General features: G+C 53.0%; 2 protein-coding genes across 3 annotated transcripts in view; both read left to right on the top strand.

Moving 5' to 3' along the window:
* The window catches only part of MEI1 (meiotic double-stranded break formation protein 1), a 39,073-nt gene extending 27,737 nt beyond the window's left edge, over positions 1-11,336 (top strand). The window contains exons 23-31 of the mRNA XM_074870251.1: positions 1,455-1,565; positions 2,155-2,336; positions 4,713-4,794; positions 5,234-5,439; positions 6,160-6,241; positions 8,243-8,349; positions 9,191-9,322; positions 9,678-9,787; positions 11,114-11,336. Of these exons, the coding sequence (XP_074726352.1) occupies positions 1,455-1,565; positions 2,155-2,336; positions 4,713-4,794; positions 5,234-5,439; positions 6,160-6,241; positions 8,243-8,349; positions 9,191-9,322; positions 9,678-9,787; positions 11,114-11,159 (1,058 nt within the window). The 3' untranslated portion in view covers positions 11,160-11,336. The remainder of the gene's footprint in view (positions 1-1,454; positions 1,566-2,154; positions 2,337-4,712; positions 4,795-5,233; positions 5,440-6,159; positions 6,242-8,242; positions 8,350-9,190; positions 9,323-9,677; positions 9,788-11,113) is intronic.
* A 470-nt stretch (positions 11,337-11,806) lies between these two features.
* CCDC134 (coiled-coil domain containing 134) lies at positions 11,807-20,018 on the top strand. Of its 2 annotated transcripts, none has more exons than XM_074871025.1 (7): positions 11,807-11,931; positions 16,120-16,237; positions 17,090-17,211; positions 17,432-17,516; positions 17,796-17,965; positions 18,215-18,286; positions 18,673-20,018. In XM_074871025.1, exons 2-7 carry the CDS (start codon positions 16,135-16,137, stop codon positions 18,796-18,798), a joined length of 678 nt encoding a protein of 225 aa, XP_074727126.1. In that variant the 5' UTR covers positions 11,807-11,931; positions 16,120-16,134; the 3' UTR covers positions 18,799-20,018. The 2 variants fall into 2 exon arrangements, with proteins under 2 accessions (XP_074727126.1, XP_074727125.1); XM_074871024.1 differs by having other exon boundaries at positions 17,796-17,977.
* The last annotated feature ends 371 nt before the right edge of the window (positions 20,019-20,389 follow it).

Here is a 20,389-nt window from a genome sequence, read left to right as displayed (position 1 = left end):
TACAATACATTTGTTGTCTGAAACCTCACAAGGTGGCCAAAGTATTCCCCTGGCCATGACATGATTTCAGGGTCTGTGACTGTTGTTGACTTGGCACATGACAGTATTGCTGATATGCCTCCTGAGCTGTCCTTCTCTGTTCGCACTTGCTAACACACTTCTGTGCAGTTCAGGCCACAGGGGTGTCCTGTGAACCAGTTATCAGGGACCAGCAGCCTAGTGAACCTGGGCTTTCCCTGGAGTGTGAATCCAGAGTATATGGGTCCCAACTGCTGCAGGACTTGCCCACTCCACCCCAGAGACATAGGGCTGTGTTTGTTTACTCACCATACCACACCTGCTCTCTTGTCTGACGATCCTTACTTGGTGACTTCTCCCTTCTAACTTGGCTATTGGAGGTTCATGCAGGCTGTGAAAAAAGAATAGATACTAGGAGGATGTTCAGCTGATGCATCCTCTCATCTCTTCCCTGCTCTGACAAATTGATCTCTCCAGCAGACTTTGAAGGACTATCCCCTTCAATTTGTAATGTTCCATGTCTCGGGGCTGCCTGTGTTGCCCTTGTAAAGAAGCAGTGTTTCTCAGACATTCATTAGCCAAGGGAACTGGGAGTGTGGAAGAAGCATGTCCTCTTTATACCAGGCTTTTTACCTGCTGTGTTTTCAGAGCACAGCTCAGCTGCTCCCAGGAGTCACAAGATCTTTTTGCTCTTGCTTTCTGCTCTGTATTTTTCAGCACAACTCTTTCCCTGGCCCAGCCACCCCTTCATTCCCTGCTTGGCTCCCCAGGCTATTTTCTTTAGGGGCAGGTGTGCAGGGCACTCTCCTCTGATGAGGCCTATGTGAAATTAGCTAATAGATGGAAGGGGTGTGGGGAAGTGTGTTTTTTGAGAATTGCTTACTCAGACTTGAAGCTCTTCAAAAGATCTCCTATGACAGTTTTGCTGAGCCCTGCAGTCCTGGATTCCCCTCCCAAACTCTTGCTAAACATTGTTCCTAAGTGTTTGGTGCTTACAACAAACATGGCACATTTATTCCTAGTGTGAGCAGAGTTGGTGAGAGTGGAGGAGCACAGCTCTCCATCCCATTCCCCAGTCTGGTCACCATGTGAGACAGGCACATGGCCGTTTATGGTTGACCTAATATTAGGATTAAACTCACTCTGTGGAAACAGGTAACTTACAGTCTGTTGCTCTTGGATTCATTATGGCCCGATGTGATATATGCCCTTCAGTACACCCTTTTCTATTCCCCTCTGCCTATTATCATCCTCCACTGCACTGTCTGGCCTAGGGCAGGTGCCTATTGCTTTGACTGTATCATGCTCTGTTTATTTTCACTTCAGGTTGTGTCTCTCTTTTTCAAATTCTCTCCCCACTGAGTGACTTCTTTCTTGTGCTGAGGTGCTCTGTTATGTGTTATGTGTCTGTGTTATGTACATTCTTTTGTTTCCAGTCAGTAATCTCTGTGGGAAATGCAGGCCAATGGACACTGACCTCCTGCAGCCATCCTTGAATTTTCTGTACTGGAGCCTTCATCAGACAACACCTTGTAGTCAACAGAGAGGTGAGGCAAGATTGTATTGATTAGCAATCAAGTTAATCTCAGTGAGGTTGTAGCTTGGCCATCAGAGACTGTATGCTAACTGTCTCAGCAGGTAAGATGGATTTTTCCCCTTCCAGATGCATCATTACAGTTAACAAAGACCATTTTGTATGTGGAATGAAGTTTTTTAGGTCGCAGGTTTTGTTTGGTTTGGTTTGGTTTTGCTGCCTTCTGTTGATTCAGGAATTGGCTGCTGAGAGAACCACTGTATTTTTCTTGCTCATAAAACACAGCAGTGGGGCTTTGGTGCCTTGTTTGAAATGTCCTGGCACTGACATGATTCAAAAAATTAAACAATAATAGAGAACAGCTCTAACCAGCCTTCCAGCTGTGTTAGCTGAAGGCTGGTCATTTTATTAGCTGGCCAAGTGGTTGCTTGTGCTGTGGGAGATGAATACCAGAGTAGGTGGACAGCTTTAGTCTGATGAGCCATGGCAGCTGGGGCTGCCTCACTGCAGCAGGGGTGTGCTCTGCACCTCTCTTCTGCTTGTCAAGCTGGTTTAACCTGTGCCATCCCATCAGCCTGTCTGATTATGTTTCTCCCACGCAGCAGTGGCTGTGCTGCTCTCCAACGTGTCCTTGCTACAGATTCTGCAGAAGGTTTTGGAGCACACCTGGTGTCGGTCCCCTCACTCTGAACCTGTTTACCTGTCATCTGAGGATGCCTTGCTGTGCTCTGGATGGCTGTTGGTTGCATCCCTCTTACTGTATCAGCATCGCTACAATACTGAGGTTAGAACCACTCAAGTGTTCAGATCTAGGGAATGGCTAAACTTAAAAAAACCTCTTCATTAGCAGAGGAAAGTCGTTTGCTTTGGCCTGGAATCTGCTTGCCTTGGTTGCTCTTTTGTTATGGTCTGCAAGTTATTCCCTGCTGCACTTCTCCAGCAGGACTGGAAGCTAGAATGTTGCGGAAGGCTGAGACCCAAATCACTGGAGAGTTAGGGGCAGAAATCCTGGGGGAAAAAGTCCATACCCAGCCCTTCTGATCCAAGTCACTTTCCTCTTCAGGACAGAGCAAAATACATTTTAAGGCCTTACTCAAGGGAAGACTGGGAGTGGGAGACACAGCTCACATATTATAAACTGCTTTTTTGATATTAAAATGATCAATAGTGGAACAGTGACAATCCAAACCTATTATTGGCAAGTAAGTGTTCAGTATTAGCAAGCTCTTTTGAATGTGGGCAGCTGTCATTGTATTTGATGCTTTGCAGTCTGACAAGAGAGCTAAGCTGGAGTTGTCAGCTGATATTGGAATTACAACTTTGAGGGAAGCACTTTCTAATGCCAACACAAGAGGATAATGTTTCCTTTAGCAGTATTTACCCAGGCCTCTCTCCCACTCTTGATACAGAGTTAAACAGCATGTCATGAGTTGTGAGCTCTGCTCTTGCAGTTATGCCCAGCAGAGTATGTTGTTTGGGAGTCGGTGCACCTATTCACAGATGATGAAATCACATGAAGGACACGTGTGCATCTGCACAGAGGGGCAAGAGTTTGTTTTCTAATGCTGAGGGAAGATGTTTTCCAAAAGGCCAACCCAGACCAAGTCTGCACGTGTTACTTCACGGATGTGCTGCCTCTGCTTAGGTCTTACAGCATGGCACTTGTATGGACTGTCAGCTGTGTGAACGCATAGCAAGACCTGCCTGGCCCTGCTTTATTAACTGTTGAGCACAATTTACCTTCTCAGTTTCCAAATCAGGGCTGCGTCTGGATGGTCAGTGTTGTGCCAGTCCCAAAAGGGATTCAATTCTAGTGGCTAGTGTTGAGCTGCATCTTCTGGGTGTGACTCTCAGCTCATATTGATCCTTGAAGTGCAATCATATAGTGGCTTATAAACTTGTTGTCTGGCTTCATCAATACCTTACTGGCTTGATGTGCTATGATGTGCAATCCAGAATCCTCCTTGTACCAGACATGGGGAAAGAAACTACAGATACAGGTGGCAAATGGAAGTGGTTCAAGGCTGCTTCAGTGTTTCTAATCTTCTGCTGAGGGGGAAGGAGAGGAAGACTCACTTCTCATGCTGCTTTCTGCTGCTCAGTATAGCTGAAGCTGCACAAAGCATCCTGGAGGCCCCTGTAAGAGAGCCTTTGGCCTCTGTGGCTGTGAATCTGAGCTGATGCCAGGTTGTCTCCCCAAGCCTGCAGTTTTTTAGAGAGGAACAATGTCTCTGAGAAATGGCCGCATTCATTTCAGGTTAATAGTGAGGACTTGTCTGGCCACAGCAAGCTTGTGTCTTAACTGTGTTACTGCTACTGGCTTTAGCAGAAGCCTGTGGATAAACATGGGTCATGGATGGTAGGCTATTAAAGGCTTTGGCTTGTCAGCTCTTAGACAAGTAACCACTGCCACCCTATTGCAGGAGGTACTTCTAGCTCTCCTGTTGAACGTTTCTCTCTTCAGAAGACAGTTTGAAGGGATCAGCCCTGTGGTCCTTATGCCTGCCCTCCCATGCCAACTCTGCCTCACTGAAGAGCTTGAACCCTTCTGGGGCTCTGTGAGGCTTCATGCCATCGCTGATGGATGGCTGCTCTGTGAGGGAATCAGTGTATTGCAGACTGCCCTGTCAAGCCCACCTTTCCTGTTTCCCTTCGTTCCCAAGTCCCTAACCTCCTCTGCTTCTTTCACCCATAACGTAGTTCCTAGCCCTGGGCTCTCTGCAGGCTTCCCAGCTCCAGCAAGTAAGGAGAGATTCTTGTCACTGCTGGCTTTTGGCTGCCTGGCTCCTCAGTCTTGCTGCCTGGCTGTGTGGCTACGGTAGAGCCATGTTTGGTGATGGCTGTTCCTGCTGCTCCATGTGCTCGGCAGTCTGCCAGCCATGTGCCAGAGGGCCTGCAGGGAGTAGTGAGAGCGAGACAGGCAAGCAAGTCGCACTGTAGTTTGGAAGCTGTGCAGGGCTGGCAACTGGCGGTGAGTGAAACTTGAAGACCCAGTGATGTGACTCTCCCTTCTGGGTCAGACTGGTAAACCCCTGTTGCTGTTCCCTTGTTTTGCAGTGGTCATTGTGGGGTAGTGTCTAAGGACTGAAAGTATGTAAGGGAGCTTTTTACCTAGTCCAAACCAGCACTGTTTTTAATTTTCTATTTCATTCTCCTCTAGGTTCACCAGACACTGTCTCTAGATGTAACAGAAGTCCTGAATGCAGTCATCTTCAGGAAGAAGAAGCCAATCCTGCTGTTAGGTATTTCGCATCTGACTGGAAGCAGCTGCTAGTACCATGTTACAGGCAGCAAGGGAGAACTGGTGACTATGGAATGGGATGGGGGAGGTGCTGGTGGGAATCTGGAAGCTTTGGTCCATTTGGCTTTGGGAGTATGTAACTGGTGGTGAGAAAGGGCAAAAGGGAACTCTCTGGAGTTCTGCTGTGTTTGGTCAAATCTTTCTTGGAGGTTGGTGGTAACATCTGGAACTGAGCATGGACGGGGATAGTGTCTCATAGGGAGGAGACAAACAAGGGAACTCATGTTGTCATTCCTGTGTGCAGCTGTCAGCAGCTGCTGGGCAATGCCAGTGGGCCCTTAAGCCCAAATTTTCTCTCCTCACCCTCTCCCATGCTAACCACACACAGGACAGGGGAGAGGAAAACACTGACACACACTAATAAGCGACTCCCTGTCTAGTGAGCATCATGCAGTTCCTGAGAGCTGTCCTGCAACAGAACTTCTCCTCCTCTCTGCTGGTGATTGTTGGTGAAAACACAGCCGAAGGTGCTACGCGACCACAGCTGCCTTCACTGCAGGATGCTGCCTTGCACCCCCTTGCCGTGCAGCAGGTCTTCTCGCTTGTTGTCAGTCTGCAGAACCTTTTGGTGCATGTCCAGTTGCAGGTATAGAAAATACAACTTTTGAAACAACACTAGTGTTGGGCTTCAAGCAGGTGCACTAACCTGAGGAGAAACTACCCTGTTGCAAAACCCAAGGAGCTGCCTTTTTTTTTTTTTTTTGGCTGCATTTTCCACCCCTTGCAGACATGTGATGAGGAGGAGGGAAAATGCTCATGCTGCAGCATGGCGCAGTGAGAAAGAAGGTAAATCAAGCTATGCGGTACTCCCTGCTGCTGAACTGGATAGCTGAAATTCTGTGTACTAATGACGATCTGTTTTTCCATCTCCTGCTCTTCAGGGACACCACACCCATAGGGACAGAGGTGGGAAAAGAGTAACAAATCCCAGCCCCTTTCCCATGTCCCTGGTAAGGTGCTTTTGGGAGTAGTACACCGCTGTACATTTAACTTGCTCAAGTTGGGTTCCAGGGGTAGTACATTGGCTTACATTTAACGTTCTCAAGCAATGTTGAACTCCCATCTTCATTCTTTGGAGGCTGTTACTTAATTTTTTTTAGTCTCAGAATAAGTAGTCATGCCTTTGTCTGACTCCTTGACGTGACAGATAATTTGCAGCACGTTGCATCCCATGAAGTAGATGAAGCGTGTTATTTTCCTGTGCTGCATGCTCTTCAGATCCTGCCACTTTATGAATTTTCCTCTTGCAATAGCTGTTGACTGGTGGGGTTTTTTTCTTCTTTTTTTCCCCCTCTTGGTGTTCCAGAAAGACTTTGTGCTCTCTCAAGCTGTGGTTGCCTTCCTGGAAACCTTAGTGGAATACCTGTATGTGAAGAACCAGGATGTTGGTAAAGTCTTCCTGCTCTTTCTCCTCCTGGGTTTCCCTTCTGCAGTGATTTTTGAGCTCTTTGATCTCTATGCAGATGCTTAATGAGTTTATGCCCAATAAGAAAAATTATTTGTATGCCTAAAGTTAATTATGTGCTTTGTGGGATGAAATCACAGTGCCTGGCTCTCCTGGAGGCATGAGCCCTCACTTTGGCTCTTGACACCAAGATGCTTTCCAGGACAAAAAAAATCGTTCCCCACCCCCCAATATGGTAAGAATGAAAGGTTTAGGAATGGAAGAAGTATAGGAATAGTCTTTCACTTCCAGGCCAATTGTAGCAAACCTTTAGACCATAAATATAGGGGAGGGAGGATCTGAATATGATGTATCTTCCACACGGACAGTGTTGGTGACAGTTTGGCCCTGAGGGAGGGGAAGGGAGAACTGGGTACTAGGCAGCCTTAGGGAATGGAAGATGGACATTCTAGATATCCAGGGGCATATGAAGACCTTGGTTTTCAGAGTCCATGTCAGACCTAATGTATACCATGTTGGCAGTATAACGTCATATGACAGCCTTGTACAGTGGAGGGTAAGAACAGACCCTTCTGCTTGTTGTCAGCCTCCTGCCAGAGTCCAGGTACTGGCTCTGATCTTAAAACAAAGTTCTCTGTAACCTGACCTCTTCAATTCAGTCATTTAAGCACTAAGCGAGAAGGGGATGGAGTGAATGAACACCAGATAAAAGGGACTCTGGTGGGAGAGAGGAAGCGGTTGAATGAAGATGTAATACTGCAGGTGAATGACAGCCAGTAGCTGAAGGGAGGCTATTAAAAGGCTGGGTTAAAAAAAAAAAAAGGTGGCATGTTATGAGGAGGTTCTGCTGATTTGGGATTAAGCTAATGAAATGCTGCTTCAGCAACAGCTGAACCTGTCACTTTGGCTGCCTAAATTCTTGCTGTGGTGCAGAAGTTCACAACAGTGATAACAGGAGTCTCCTTATTCCAAGCAGAATGAGGGTCATAGCTATGTTTGACTGAAAGATGCAAGAACGCTGCAAGGAATGTGGCCTGGACTCTGCCTCTAGGAGTTGCCTCATTTGAGGCTTCCTAAAATCCTCTCTTGGTCCTGTTTTTTCCAGATGTGCAGAGCAGGCTCAGTGCACAGTGCTGGTACCTTCTCATTTCTACCAGCAAAAAGATACCCTCCAAGCATTTCTACGTGATTTTTGAGTGTTGTTTTCCCATAGAAAAGATTATCGTAGTAGCAATCGGGAGGTTACATGACTGCCAGTGGAAGAGGGACCTTTCTAAAACACTGGTGAAATGCCATGGTATAACAACTTACATCAGCTGACCTGTTGTAGTTGTACATCCCATACTCCTAACCTGCAGTAAATACAAGGTAGTAACACTTAACTTCAGCATTCAGTGAGAGACTTTATGCCGTCATAGATGGTGACCTTGAGCCTTACCGCTGTTTGTCATATATGTTCCTTATTAAGAATATTTTCTCTACTGATTGTTTGCATTGCTGCCATCAGCCTGGCTGGTCCCCATAGTATGCTCTCTGATGCAGACCCAGGCTCAGTTTGTGCAGCTTATGTTATAGGACTTTCTTCATTCCCCAAAGGGTATTCTGCAGCTAAATAAAACCCGTGGTCAGGAAACTTGTCCTCATATTGAAACCAGAGGGTATTTAAAACCCTGGGCTAAAGATATCCCCTTACTATTTTATGACATGTACCCCAGGAGAAGGTTTCTCTTTCTGTACCAGCACAAAGATGGACAAAAGGTATTTTCTGTTTTAAAAAGCTATTAAGCTTTTGTCCTTATGACTAAACTCTTGCCCAGATTAAAAAGCAAGTAAGAACAGAGCAAAATATCCCCTTAGTGTTTCACAGTGTGGGGTCTAGAAGAGAAAACCTGGGGTCAGTATTGAAGACTGTCCTTATGGGGGTCCAGCTTGTCACTTGGCCGATTTTAAAGCTGTCTTTGATTGGCGTCTCCTTCTCTCCCAGCTCTACATGTTGCTTCACAGCCCTGGCACCGATTCCTGCTCTTCACACTACTCAATTGGGCCCAGAAGTCCTTTCTGCAGCCAGAAGTTCTCAGGCTGATGACTTTGGTGAGCAGGGGAAGGGCAGGCTGTTCTCCATTTTTTCCAGTATGTTGGTACAGTGCGTGTGGGTTGGTTGTCGGAACTTACCCCCTGTACACGTGCAATCTCAGAGATTGCTGTGGCTTTGTCTGGCACTATATTCGTGCCCTATAATAATGATACTTTCAAGTGAACTTCCCTTCCACACCCTGTAGAAACTGACCACTGTTAGTGAGCACATCCTGTTCTTCTGGTGTTGGTAGCATTTATTTATATCATCCAGGACCCCTGGGGAGGAGAGAGGAAACCTACAGAGAACATGCAACTGCTGTCACCAGTCAGGGAGCATGCTGGGGCTCTCTGGAGAGCAGAGCTCTGCTTGGCATCACAGCTGGTCTCCCTGTCTTTGACCTTACCTGACTTTTCAGGGCAGGGAGTTACCATTTTCTACTACTGTGATGTACGTGGGGCCCACAAGCAAGAGAGGGAATGTGGTCCTACCCAGCAGAAATACTGAAGATAAAGCCCTCATGGCAGTGGATGAGAGGAAGGGGTTATTAATGTGAACCTTCCCCCTCCAAATACAAGATGGGTCTGTGAATACTTGCCATTCTTATTTCACTTTTAAAAGGTTACCTGGTTTATTTTAGTTCCTTCCTGGCCTAAACCAAAATAAGTCTGGTTATAAATCAGAGCACCATCAACACATATATTTGCACTGGTTCTATCAGAAGTGGTATAAAAACCAGGTCTGTGGTTAAGGTGCTGCAGCATCCCATTATAGAAGAGGTCTTTCCAGGAGATGGGTCACTGTTGGAGTCTGTGGGTCTTTCGCTACTTAATGCCTCTATTTTTCTCTTTGTTCAAGTTTCTGAGATATCAGAGCAGCAATATTATTTCTCAAAAAGAAATTAGTCAGATTCTCCAGGAGGCAGCGGAAGCCAATTTAGCAGAGCTGCCTGAGGCCACGTCTCGTGCTCTTCACCTCTTCCTTTGTCAGGTAAGAGGGCGGTGACTGTCTAGAAAAAGGAGAAGGGAATCCCTGGGGGTTTGCTTTAGCCTTTGATGGGGAGCCATAAACTTCCTTTGAGGAGGTTGTAGCAAGATGAAGAGGAATCCTGCAGGTGTTATCTTGGCCTACTGCCTTGAGGGGCGTACAGTGAAATCGGAAAGGGAGTGATGCTAGCGGCTGCCTAAACTGTGTCATCATATTGGGTGACCCCTTGATCCCCCCCTCCCTGGTTCAGAGTTTGAAGGTCTCATTGCTCTGTGTGGAGATGAGGGGGGAGGTGTGAAGGAACAAGCCCAACAGTTTCCTGTTGGTCTGGAAATCATTCTTTCTTCTGACTGCTCAGGTTCAGAGCAGCCATTGCCAGGTGGAGCCAGAGCAGTCAGGGACCATTCAGACCTTGCTGGAGCGCCTCCTGGGACAGAGGACCACATGTGTAAAACATCAGGACATTGTGTATCCTTTGCTGGGCAGATGCCTTTGATAGGTGATGTGAGAGTAGTAGGTGTAACAGAGGTGGAAGGGATATTTAATCTGCTGCTCCTTCCCTTGTTCCAGCTGAAGGCAAACAGAATTGGAAAAACTCTGAGTGGTTGCTACACTTGCCTAACTTTGGGATGAAAGACTTCATCATCCCCAAATTTGAGAAGACATTTGGGAAAATGAGGAGACATTTGGGATGAAGGATGGGTCTCTGTGCTGGGATTGCATTCATCTATATGGCGGAGGTGATCTGATGAAAGGGGACCAGGCCGGAGAGTCTGTGACTTCAAAGCAGTATCGATCCTTCTATTGATTTCCCTGGAGGATGAACAATCCCTTAACCTCTGTCTGCGTGCTAACTAGCACCAGTATGCCCATGAAGTCGTGGAAACTCAAAGATGACTCGAGCACTTTCAAAGTACAGTGAGCATTTGGAAACTGCTGAGTTACTCAATTTTGTTCTGCTTGGCCTTAGAGTCCCCTGCTGAGAGCTGAATCCTCCTCTGGGGATGGAGGCAGGGGCCGCTCCTAGATTAGTTGTGGAGAAAGAGGGCATCTGATGCAATAGTCGTTTATTTCTCAAACTGTCTGCTTTTCCCTTCCTGTTTTCATCATGCCACATTGCGTCAGACAGGTAGCAGTGATGGAAGTGGCCCCAGCAGTGATTTCCGGTTGGGGTGGGGACTTCCTCCATTGTGGGACAGTGACATCAGCCATGTGCAGGGTACATGAGGTGTTTGTTATCTGTGAGGAGTAGCTTGTCCTCGAGCTTACCCCCAATGTGATACTGCTGCTCTGTGGTGGGACACTCAGAGCGCAAGTTCTCCAGGAAGACACCATCCAGCCCTGCGAAGTTCCTCTTCACTGCCTTTGCTTGTCTGCACAGGGGTGAGGGAAGGTGGACAGGAGGTCTTGTTACATTGCTAAAGTTGCTTCTCACTTCTGGCTTTTCCACATTCAAAAAGGCATTCAAATCTTGGTTGTTAGGAAGGTGCCGCAGTGGTGGCTACCTGAGTAAGATAGTCACGAACATGGAAGACACGATGTCCTCAGGGGACATCAGCTTTGACATCAGTTTTGTTGAGAAAGAACTTTCTTCAGGTTCACCTCCAGTGGTGTTTCTCACATGTGTTGGGGGTGGGGTGGGGTGGGGGTGGGTGTGTGTCCGTGGCCTGGGGGAGGGTTGCTTTAGAAATGAAAATCTCCTGTCAGCATTGTGTCAAATGGGGGAATTCCTGTAGCATGCTGGAGTTTCAGCCGTGCCTTCTGTTCAGTTTCCACTCATGCTGTCAATGACAGATTTCTGGGCAGTGTGGCAGTGTCCCTGTCGCACATTGGAGACTGAAATGAGAAGAAACGGTGCACACAGCAGAGGAGCAAGGCAAGAATGGAACAGGAGACTCCATCCTGCCTTTTATTCCCAGTGAGCAGTAGACAGAAGATGGATGAAGGAAATAATTTGTAGCCCGTTTTCAGAAAAAAAGGTCTGTTGAAGACCGTTTATAAAGCCTGGTTACTGAAATGGCTTCTCGTTTCCTTTTCTGTGTGGGATGAAGCTTGGTTGATGCTCTTCAGTTATCAAAATGCAGAACTGCCTGGTGAAAAGGCATGTCGTGTGCGGGTGGCGGGTGCTCTGGAAGAGGCGCTGGGCTCTCCTGCCCCGGCTGGCGGTGCTGCGGGTGGCCCCTTTCCTCGGGGCTGGCGGGGGTGGGGGGGGCTCAGCCAGCACCCCTGGGGAAGGAGACGTGCTGCCTGTCCCACGGGGAAGAGGAGACTTCTTCCAGGTCACGGGCGCTCCCTGAGGCTCCAGCCCCCGCCCGCCTTCCCGCCGGGGCTGTTGCTAACGAGGCCCCTTCCCTGCAGAGCCCGGGCGAACCCTCCGGCCGCGGGGCAGAGCGGCGGGCGCGGCCCCGCCGGGCGAGGGAGCGGGGCCCGGCTGCCGGCTTGCCCCGGCCCCGCACCGCCTGCGGGAGCCCCCCCGGGGCCGGGGCCGGGCCGGGGCGGGGCGGGAGCTCAGGAAGTGACACGGCGAGGCGGGGCGGGGAAGCGGCGGCGGCGGCGGCATGGCAGCGCGGCGGGCGTGAGCGCCCATCCCGGCCCCGGTACCCGGCCCGCAGGTGAGGGGGGGCCCGGCCCCGGCGGGGCAGCCTGCGGGGGGCAGCCGGAGCTCTCCCCTCCCCGGGGGTCTCAGCGGGCCGTGGCGGGGCAGGAGGGGCGGGTGGAGACGGGGGCAGGACGGGGGTGGCCGCTGCCCCCTTTCCCGCCGGCCGCTGCCGGAGTGAGGCCCGGGAGGGAGGGAGGGGAGCCCGCCCATGGAGCCGGGGCGGCCGGTGAGCGGGGCGGGCAGTGCGGCCCCGCGGGTGCCTCGCTGGACCTTTGGCTAAACGGCTTTGCCCTTGCCCGAAGGGCTCTGCCATCGCCGCCGGCTCTCCTTCCTCCTCCTCCTCCTCGCCCTTGCCGGAGCCCCGTGTCGGAGCCGGGTGAGGAGCAGCCCGCCGGCAGCACGGGGAGGCAGGCAGCCCTCCCCTCCGCCCGTGGGTTTTCATCCCCTCGCGTGCTGCCTGCTGCGTCCACTTGACACGGCTCTGGGTGGGTTTCCCAGCGGGATAGTCTCGGCTAATCCTCTTTCCACGCCTCTGTCCCCGTGCGATTGCCTTTACTTTCAGCAGTGCTTGAAAGAGAGTCCCCGTCTCCCTGTGCCCGCGGCCGCCTGAGCCCCTCGGGGTGCCGCCGACCCCCCCAGCAGGACGGGAGGGACGAAGGGGATCGGGACGGACCCGTCCCTGGTGGGAATCACAGCAGCTCGCTGGTTTTGGTCAGGGCTGCCTAACCCCGGCTGGTGGCTGTCGCTATGGTCCGGGAGCTCTGGTTTTGGTGGTTAAGGGACTTTGGAGGCAAGCAGATGTAAACGGCCGTTGTTTCACTGAAGCAGCTGATCCTGTAAGCCTTTTATAGAAATGTCCTAGCAGAAGTCTGAGCAGCCCAGGTTTCACTTCTGAAGCTTTTGGTTCAGCTGTGACAATCCTCATCTGGTTGTCGGGGGAGTGGCTCGGGATGTATTCATGGGACAGAGAGTTTTCATTCCTTGTTTTGCCACAGTGTGCTCCTGGGGCAAGCTTTTCCCCCTGCGTTTCAGTGCCCTGTGGAGGGGAAGGAGGTCCTGTGAAAGTCCCTCCTGAGAACCGAAGCGTGGTAGCGTGGCTCTGCCTTGCCAGTTCATTAAGTGAATAAATCCTGGGGATGCTCTGTTCAGATGGGGCTCCTGCAGGAGAATTTATAAAGTCATTAAAAACATTTTAATGGGAAGTACTAACCATCTATAACACAGCATCTGTTGTCATGCCTTTGGAAAAACACGTCTAAATTAAGAGGATGGGAGACAGCCAGACAGACTGGTGGGCTTTCTGCTGAAGCAACCAGCTGGCCGGGGCTGCAAGGGAATATTGGTGGAAACTCCTTCCCATCTGCAGCATCAGGCCAGGCCCTGGCTCCCCAGACTGCTCTGGGAGCACCGAGCAGAGCTGCCAGGGATCAGTGCAGGGAGGAGCGGGGAGCAAAGAGAGGAGCAGCTCTGCGGTGTTTCTGTCTCATCTCGTTCCTCAGAGGGTGTGAAGACACAAGGGAGGGTTCGTGGGGAAAGCATGGAGGAACATCTGCAAGAAGCTTTGGCATCCCTGCGCTTTCACAGTCCAGCCTGGGGAGGAGGGAATGTCCTCTGCTATTAAGATGGGGTGAAATGGGCAGGGCAGTGAAGGGAAATAAGTGCAAGCTGGTGTCACGTGGCACCAGCAGCCTCACTTTCCCTATGGGCAAGGGCAACAACTGGCTCCTGTTTCATTTGCACTGGGGTGTTTCAGCCCTGATGGACAACGGTCAGTAGCTTCGATGTGGGAATGAGTGTCAGCAGGGAAGGGGTCAGATGAAAAGGTGATGGGCTTCTGGTATGGCATGGTTGGTTCTCCAGTCCACGTCTTATGACCTTGTCGCATGGCACAGTCTGTAGGGCTGCTGCAGGAGGATTTGTAAAGTCATTAAAAACATTTTCATCGAAAACACTAACCATCTATACCACAGCATCTGCTGTTGTGTCTCTGGAAAAGCCCATCTTTGTTCCAAGACTTGGGGGCAGCCAGGCAGGCTGGTGAGCTTTCTGCTGCAGCAACCAGCTGGCCGGCAACTGCTTTCGCTGAGAGCCGTGTTTTGCTCTGCTGCTGCCTGAGCAGGTTTTTTTGCAGCTCAACATCTTCTTCCTCAGAGCAGCCACGGGGCATCCCCCAGCCACCTGGCTCCTGTGTTGGAAGTGGGAGATGTGGGAGCCCCTTCCCTGACCGGGCACACTGGGGCTGCTGTGGGCAGCGTGGTGGAGCTGTTGCGGGCAGCATTTCTGCTCTTTGCCTTTCAGCCTGGTCTGGAGGTCACCAGCTGCCTCCAACGTCTCTCTCCGATTCTCCATGAGCATGGCCAATAGGTAGCCTGGTCCTTACAGCCGTGTGTCCCATCTGAGGGGCAAACAGGAGCCTGGGTCCCAGGGCAGTCACAGTTTGTGCTTTTGAGTTGCTGTTCTTCCTCCTCCCCAAGAGTTTGGGAGGGAGCGAGCAGCTGTGGGGGGCTCTGCAGAAGGGGAACCTGCACCCCCTTGCTGAGCCAGGCCTCAGGTCTTTGGGTCATGGTTTTTGGCAGGGTGAAGCAGTCTTTTGGAAGCTGGTCAGGCTGGTGGGTCCAGCAGAGCATCTGCTTGCCCAAGCTGGAGAATTTCTCCTTACATCCTCAGCATGTCAGTGTGCTTTGCAGCCTTCAGGGTGGCTGGAATATGGCTTAAGCCTCACACCACAGTGGACAGAGGGGGCAGACCCTGGGCCTGGCGTGGGAGGCTTGTGCTGCTGTCCTGGCTTTGCATTGCGTCCGAAACACAGGACCTGATGCTGAGCCCACACCGGGGGCAGCCATATCTTCCTCTGTAATGTTGGTTGTCATTACTCTCATTTGTTCCCTTCCAGGGGCACTGCCTTTTGCAAAGCACAACAACAAATTAATGCAGAAGGTTTCTTGTGTTTGCCTGATGCTGTTTCCCTGCCCATGCTGGGGGTGTGAGGGCGCTGGGCTCAGCCTTGGCGGCAGGAGGTGTGTGGTGGGAGGGGGAGCTACTGCTCATCCTCCTCACAGGGCTGGGAGAGCTGCCGGTGCTGCCTGCTCCGTCTTGCTCATGGGCCTGAGGTTGAACAAATTGTATTTGTAAAAAAAAAAAAAAACCCAACAAGAAAAAAACCCCTAGCTTTGGTGTGAAGAAGGGATTTGTTTCTGTTCCAGTGTTAGGGCATCGCAGAGAGAGGCTCGGCCAGGCAGGTGAGCTCAGGCTTGGGAGGGGAGTGGGGCGGCAGGGCAAGGACAGTTCGGGAGCGGGAGGTGGCTCGGGGAATGCCTTTGAAGGAGTTGCTGCTGCTTCTGTAATTGCTGGTGGCCGCTGCTTGGCTCTGCAGAAACCTCCTCCCTGTGGACAGGCTGCCTCATGTCCTGCTGCCTGGAGTCTGAGGTAATGCTCTCCTTTTCGAGGTCTAGGCTGCCCAGAGACCAGGGTCCTTGTTCTCAAGGACCTTTTCTTCTAGTCTCTCTTCTGCACCTTGCCTCTATCTGAGGGATCCTCGTGGCCTGGAGCAGCTCTGCTCAACCACATCTCTGCAGAGTCTCAGGCTCCACCTGGGGAGGGACATGCTTGGGGCAAGGGGGGAGTTACCACCAGGTCACCCAACTGCTGCTTCTTGGTGTGTGGCTCGCAGCTGGTACCCAGCTTGTAACAAGGGGAAGTGTCCAGGTACCAGCATCCCAAGAGGTGAAGTGAGATGGTCAAGCCTGGTGCTTGAAGGAGAGGTAGACTTCAGCCCTTCAGCGATCCACCTTCTTCTCCCTTCGGCCCTGCTGCTTTGGTTGCTGGGCTGCTCTAACTTGCCAACCCAGCAAAATGCTGGCTGTTATTTTTGGGAAAAGGGGTAGGACTTAATTTTTCTGCTGGGTCAGTGCTCAGTCAGATCCCTGGGGGCCCAGCCGGTGCCCAGCAGCAGAGGAGGCAGGTAGAGGGGAGGGGGAAAGCAGGGTTTCTCTCACAGGGGAGAGCGGGCTGGCTGCAACATCGCCCCATGGCCCTGCTCTGACCACTGTCTCCTTCAAACCCCTTGTGGGGACAAGGGAGAGACGGGCAAGAACCCTGGTGCCAAGGGCGATGTGCCCTCAGTCTTGAGAGGCTCATGTGACTTCTCTCTTTGGTAAGTCTCCTCACTGGTCATTGGTTTTGTTGGTCCATTTTGTTCCAGGCTGCGGCAGCCGACATGGATTTTCTCTTCATCTGCCCCTTTCTGCTGGCTCTGCTGCTGTCCCGGGGTAGCTTCGCAGACCTGGAAAAACAGAGGGTGGACTCTGGCTTGGAAATCTGTATCCTTCTCTGCGGCCTGCCTCTCATGCCCTGCGTACACCCTTGTGCCTGCTGAGGCTGGAGGGAGCTCGCATGCAGGGAAAGGGTCAGAGACCACAGAAAGGGTCACAGGGGGGTGGAAGAGAGAAGACCCAGAACCACTGGGCAGTTACCTCCTTGGTCTTCTGTAGAGGGCTTTAGCCGAGCTCCTGGGTTTGCTAACCAAGTGCCCGGCTCGGTGCAGGAGCGGAGGTGGGTTTTCCAGCGGTGCCTAGTGTTCTCCCAAGCATGGTGCTTTTCCTTTCTGCTCCAGCATGCTGGGTGCCAAGCATGTATCCCGGTCCGCTCTCGGGAGTGGCATGGCCAGCCGGGTGGCAGAGCATGCCTGCAGGTCTTGGTGCTTTGGGGTCACCAGCTGGGATGATGGGAGAGGGCTCCTGGGCTTGCAGCACTCACTCTGCGTCGTGGGTGTTTATCGTGTGCTAGGAAGGGCTAATGCAAGCCCTTCCCAGCACACAGTGGCATCCCCTGGCAAACAGGCAAATTATGAAAAGATATTTAATACGTGTGCTTGTGGAGACATGTATGAGGAAGGTGGGAGTTAACGTTCATCCTCCAGCCCATCAGCCAGAGCAGGGGCTGGCAAGTAGAAAGCTCTCCATGAGTGCCCAGTGTTGTTAAGTGCCCTGCTGGGGTGTCTGGGCAAAGTCTGGGTTGGAAACCCACGTTTCATCCTGGCTTAGGCACTCCCGCCCAGCCCTCAGGCACCCTGTGGAGAACTGAGGGGACAGGGATGGTGCGGGATGGCTGGTGGAGGGAGAGAGTGGGAGCATGGTAGGAGCATCCCGGTGGTGCCCTTGATGGCAGTGCAGATAAGAAGCTGTTTGAGGTGAAGCGCAAGGACCAGATGAACGCCCTGAAGAACCTGATCGAGCTCAATGATGTCAACCAGCAGTACAAAATCATTGACATCATGCTCAAGGGACTCTTCAAAGTGAGCCATAGCACGGGCCAGCTCGGTGTGCCATGGGTCTGGGGAGGGTGGGCAGAAGCAGGGAGAGCCGAGGGGTGAAAGAGAAGAGCTGGGTGGGCGGGTGGGCTGTAGGACCTGAAGGGAGGATGCTGTGGGGCTGCAAAGCAGAGCGGCTGGGACAGCACCCCTGGGGTACAGGGAGGGGCCAGCAGGATGGGGCAGTAACCAAGGGCTCTGGCAGGTGCTGGAGGACTCCCGGGCTGTGCTCATTGCTGCTGATGTGCCTCCTGACGGGCCTTTCCCTCAGGATGAGAAGATAAAGGATGGTAGGTCCTCTCCAGTCCTTATCCCCCTCCCTTTTCTAGTACTCTGGTGCATCGCCAACATTCCTCCTGGGCCTGGTGCCAGGGTAGGTACAAAACCCCTCTGTACCCAGACCAGACCTGGACTGGTCCCTTGTCTGTCGGAGACCCTATTGCTGCCTCTGACCAGTTTGTACTGGGGAGCCTACCCGTTTGCCCTCAGCCTCCTCACCTCCTGGTGGGGATGTAGGTGCTAGTGGAATGGGACATGTGTGCCGATGGGGCTGATGGCTGTCCCCACAGCATACTCCCATGTGGTGGAGAACACTGCCTTCTTCGGAGACGTCGTCCTGCGCTTCCCCAAGATCGTGCACCACTACTTCGACCGCAACTCCAACTGGAACAGCCTCATCCGCTGGGGCATTGGCTTCTGCAACCTGACGGGCGTGTTTGAGCAGGGACCCCACTCCCAGGTCCTGGGGCTGGTACGGCTCCTGGTCCCCCCCACCCTGTCCCCTCTCTGCTGCTGGGGCTTGGGGGTGAGGTTTTTAGAGTAAAAGGAGGGCAGGGGGAGCATACCCCATGTCTGAGGATTGTCCTTGGGCTGAGGGATAGGGGAAGAGTGTAGAGGGGGCTGGTGGGGAGAAGGGGACCCTGGTTGCAAGGGGGGGATGTGGGTGGGAGGCACCGCTCCCCGACGCGGTCTCCGCTTTGCTCTGCAGATGGCTCAGGAGCTGGGAATCAGCGAGAAATCGGCCGATTACCGCAATCCCTTTAAAACGGACCACTCTGAGGTAAGATGGCAAAGCCAGCAGCTCGACCTGCTTCCCCATCCCTCCCTCTTTCTGTCACAGCTCCAGGCGGCCAGCTGGGGAAGGGAGTGGGTGGCTTGGTGGGGAACGGCCAAAAAACCCCAGCACAGAGGAAGCATGGCTGAAACACGCATGTTGAATTCCCCAGCTGGGCTGCGGTCGGCTTTGGGCACCCAGTGTCATCTCCCCCCCTCCTGTGACCACCTGCCCCATGGGAACGCTGGGGCCCCTTCGCCTTGTGCTGCATCTGATCTCAAGACCCCTGGCACCGCAGGGCTTTTGTGTCGGCGTCGGTGGGTTTGAGGGGGTTGTGCCTCTGGGAGGCTGCAGGGGCTCCCCCATGCTGACCCCCCGCTGTCACCCCGCAGTTTTTCCCCAGCGCTGACACCTTCCAGAAGGCACTGCGGGAGGAGGAGAAGCGGAGGAAGAAGGAGGAGAAGCGGAAGGAGATCCGCAAGGGCCCGCGCATCTCCCGCTCACAGTCGGAGCTGTAGCATGGGGGGGCTTGTGCCTCGCGGCAGGGGCAATGCCGCCGGGATGTGGAGCAGGTCCCTCGCTCTTGGTGGCCTTGGGCCGGTGCCCAGTGGTCCCCTTTCCATTTGTGCCGTGGGTTTTGTTTTGTTGCCTTTCCCTTTCGTTCAGCAGGGGTTGGGTGGTCGTGCTGGTAGGTTGCCCCAGTGGGGCTGGGAGGAGCTGAAGTGGGGTACCCCTTCCACAGAACCAAAGCACAGACAGGAAGGCAGCGGGGCCATTCCCTGGGCTGGTCGGGGTGCTGCCACCCGTGGTGGGGTAGGGTGAGGGGGACACGCTGCGGCGGAGCCCTCCCCTCCGCAGCACAGGGCGTCCCATGCTGAACGTGCCTCCTCCACCATGGGTGAGTTGGGGAGCGCGTCATGCCAAACAGCCTCATGAGCAATGCTGCTTCTCTCAGTTTTGGGGTTTTTGGTTGTTTTTTTTTTTAAGACGGTGATCTCATTGGCACCCCGCCCACCCGGTTATACCTGGTCTCTGCCCCGCTGCTACCTCTGCAGGATCAGCTCTCCCCTCTTTCCAGCAGCTGTTTTACCAAGCAACGTGTGTTTCATGGGCCAGCCATGGTTGAAAAGGCCGATGGCACCGTTTCCCAGCTCGATGGCATCCCACTCTCCTGGGCAGCTACCGCAGGGCATCCCCGCAGGGAGGCAAACATGCAGTGAATTTTTGGGAGGGAGGGATTTCAGCTCTTGGCCCTCTTTGCAGCTGATGTGTGCCCCTAGTGCAAGCACTGCTGATGCTGAAGGTGCGCCCTGAACCCCTGTACGCCTGTCCTGCACCCCACACCCTGTCCACGCCGTCCTGCCCCCATCTCTGCGGGGACAGCCAGCTACAGGCATGTGGGGACAGCAGGGCTGATGCAGGGAGGGAGCCAGCCAGGAGGCTGCGACCCTCCACAGGGTTATCTGGGCTGCAGCGGGAGCAGGGACCAGGGGCTGGCCCTGGGACCCGGCACAGCAACCCTGCATTTTCCCATGGTCGTCGATGAACTTGCACCAGAGGCGGATTGCAGGGGGACCTGAGATGCAGGTGCTCTGTGCCGGGCTGGGGGCGCTGTGACCTTTGGGAAGGGAAATGCCCTGCGTTTTTAACTGTGGAGCCAGGTCCGTCCGGTGGGGAGGGTGGCGTGTCTTTTGTTTTTCTTGAATAAAATTTACTTTTTTTTTTTTAAGTAAAAGAAGCCTGGCAGTTGCTCCTGTTCCTGGTGGGAACGGGTATCGGGTCTGGCCCCTCAGTAGGTGAGGGTCCGTGGGGAGCTGCGGAGGGACGGAGATGCTAATGGGGGGAGGACAAACCCCTTCCTCTGACCTCCGCCGCCGCCGCCTCCCACCAGGCCTTCCCCCTCCTTCAGCCGGGCTGGGCGGCCCGGCAGAGGCAGGTCTTCTGTGGGCAGCGATCGCCGCGGTCCCACGCGTGTCCGTCGGCCGCCGTGCTTGGCGCTGCGCAGCCCGCGCCCCGCCGGCCCCGCCCCCTCATGAATATTCCAATGTGGGGGCGCGGGGCGGGGCGGCCTATGCTAATGGGAGCTGCTGATCGCTGACGCGCCATCAC

This window comes from Strix uralensis, chromosome 5 (assembly GCF_047716275.1).
Source record: "Strix uralensis isolate ZFMK-TIS-50842 chromosome 5, bStrUra1, whole genome shotgun sequence".
NCBI classification, from domain to species: domain Eukaryota; kingdom Metazoa; phylum Chordata; class Aves; order Strigiformes; family Strigidae; genus Strix; species Strix uralensis.
This window is presented reverse-complemented; position numbering and strand designations above follow the sequence as displayed.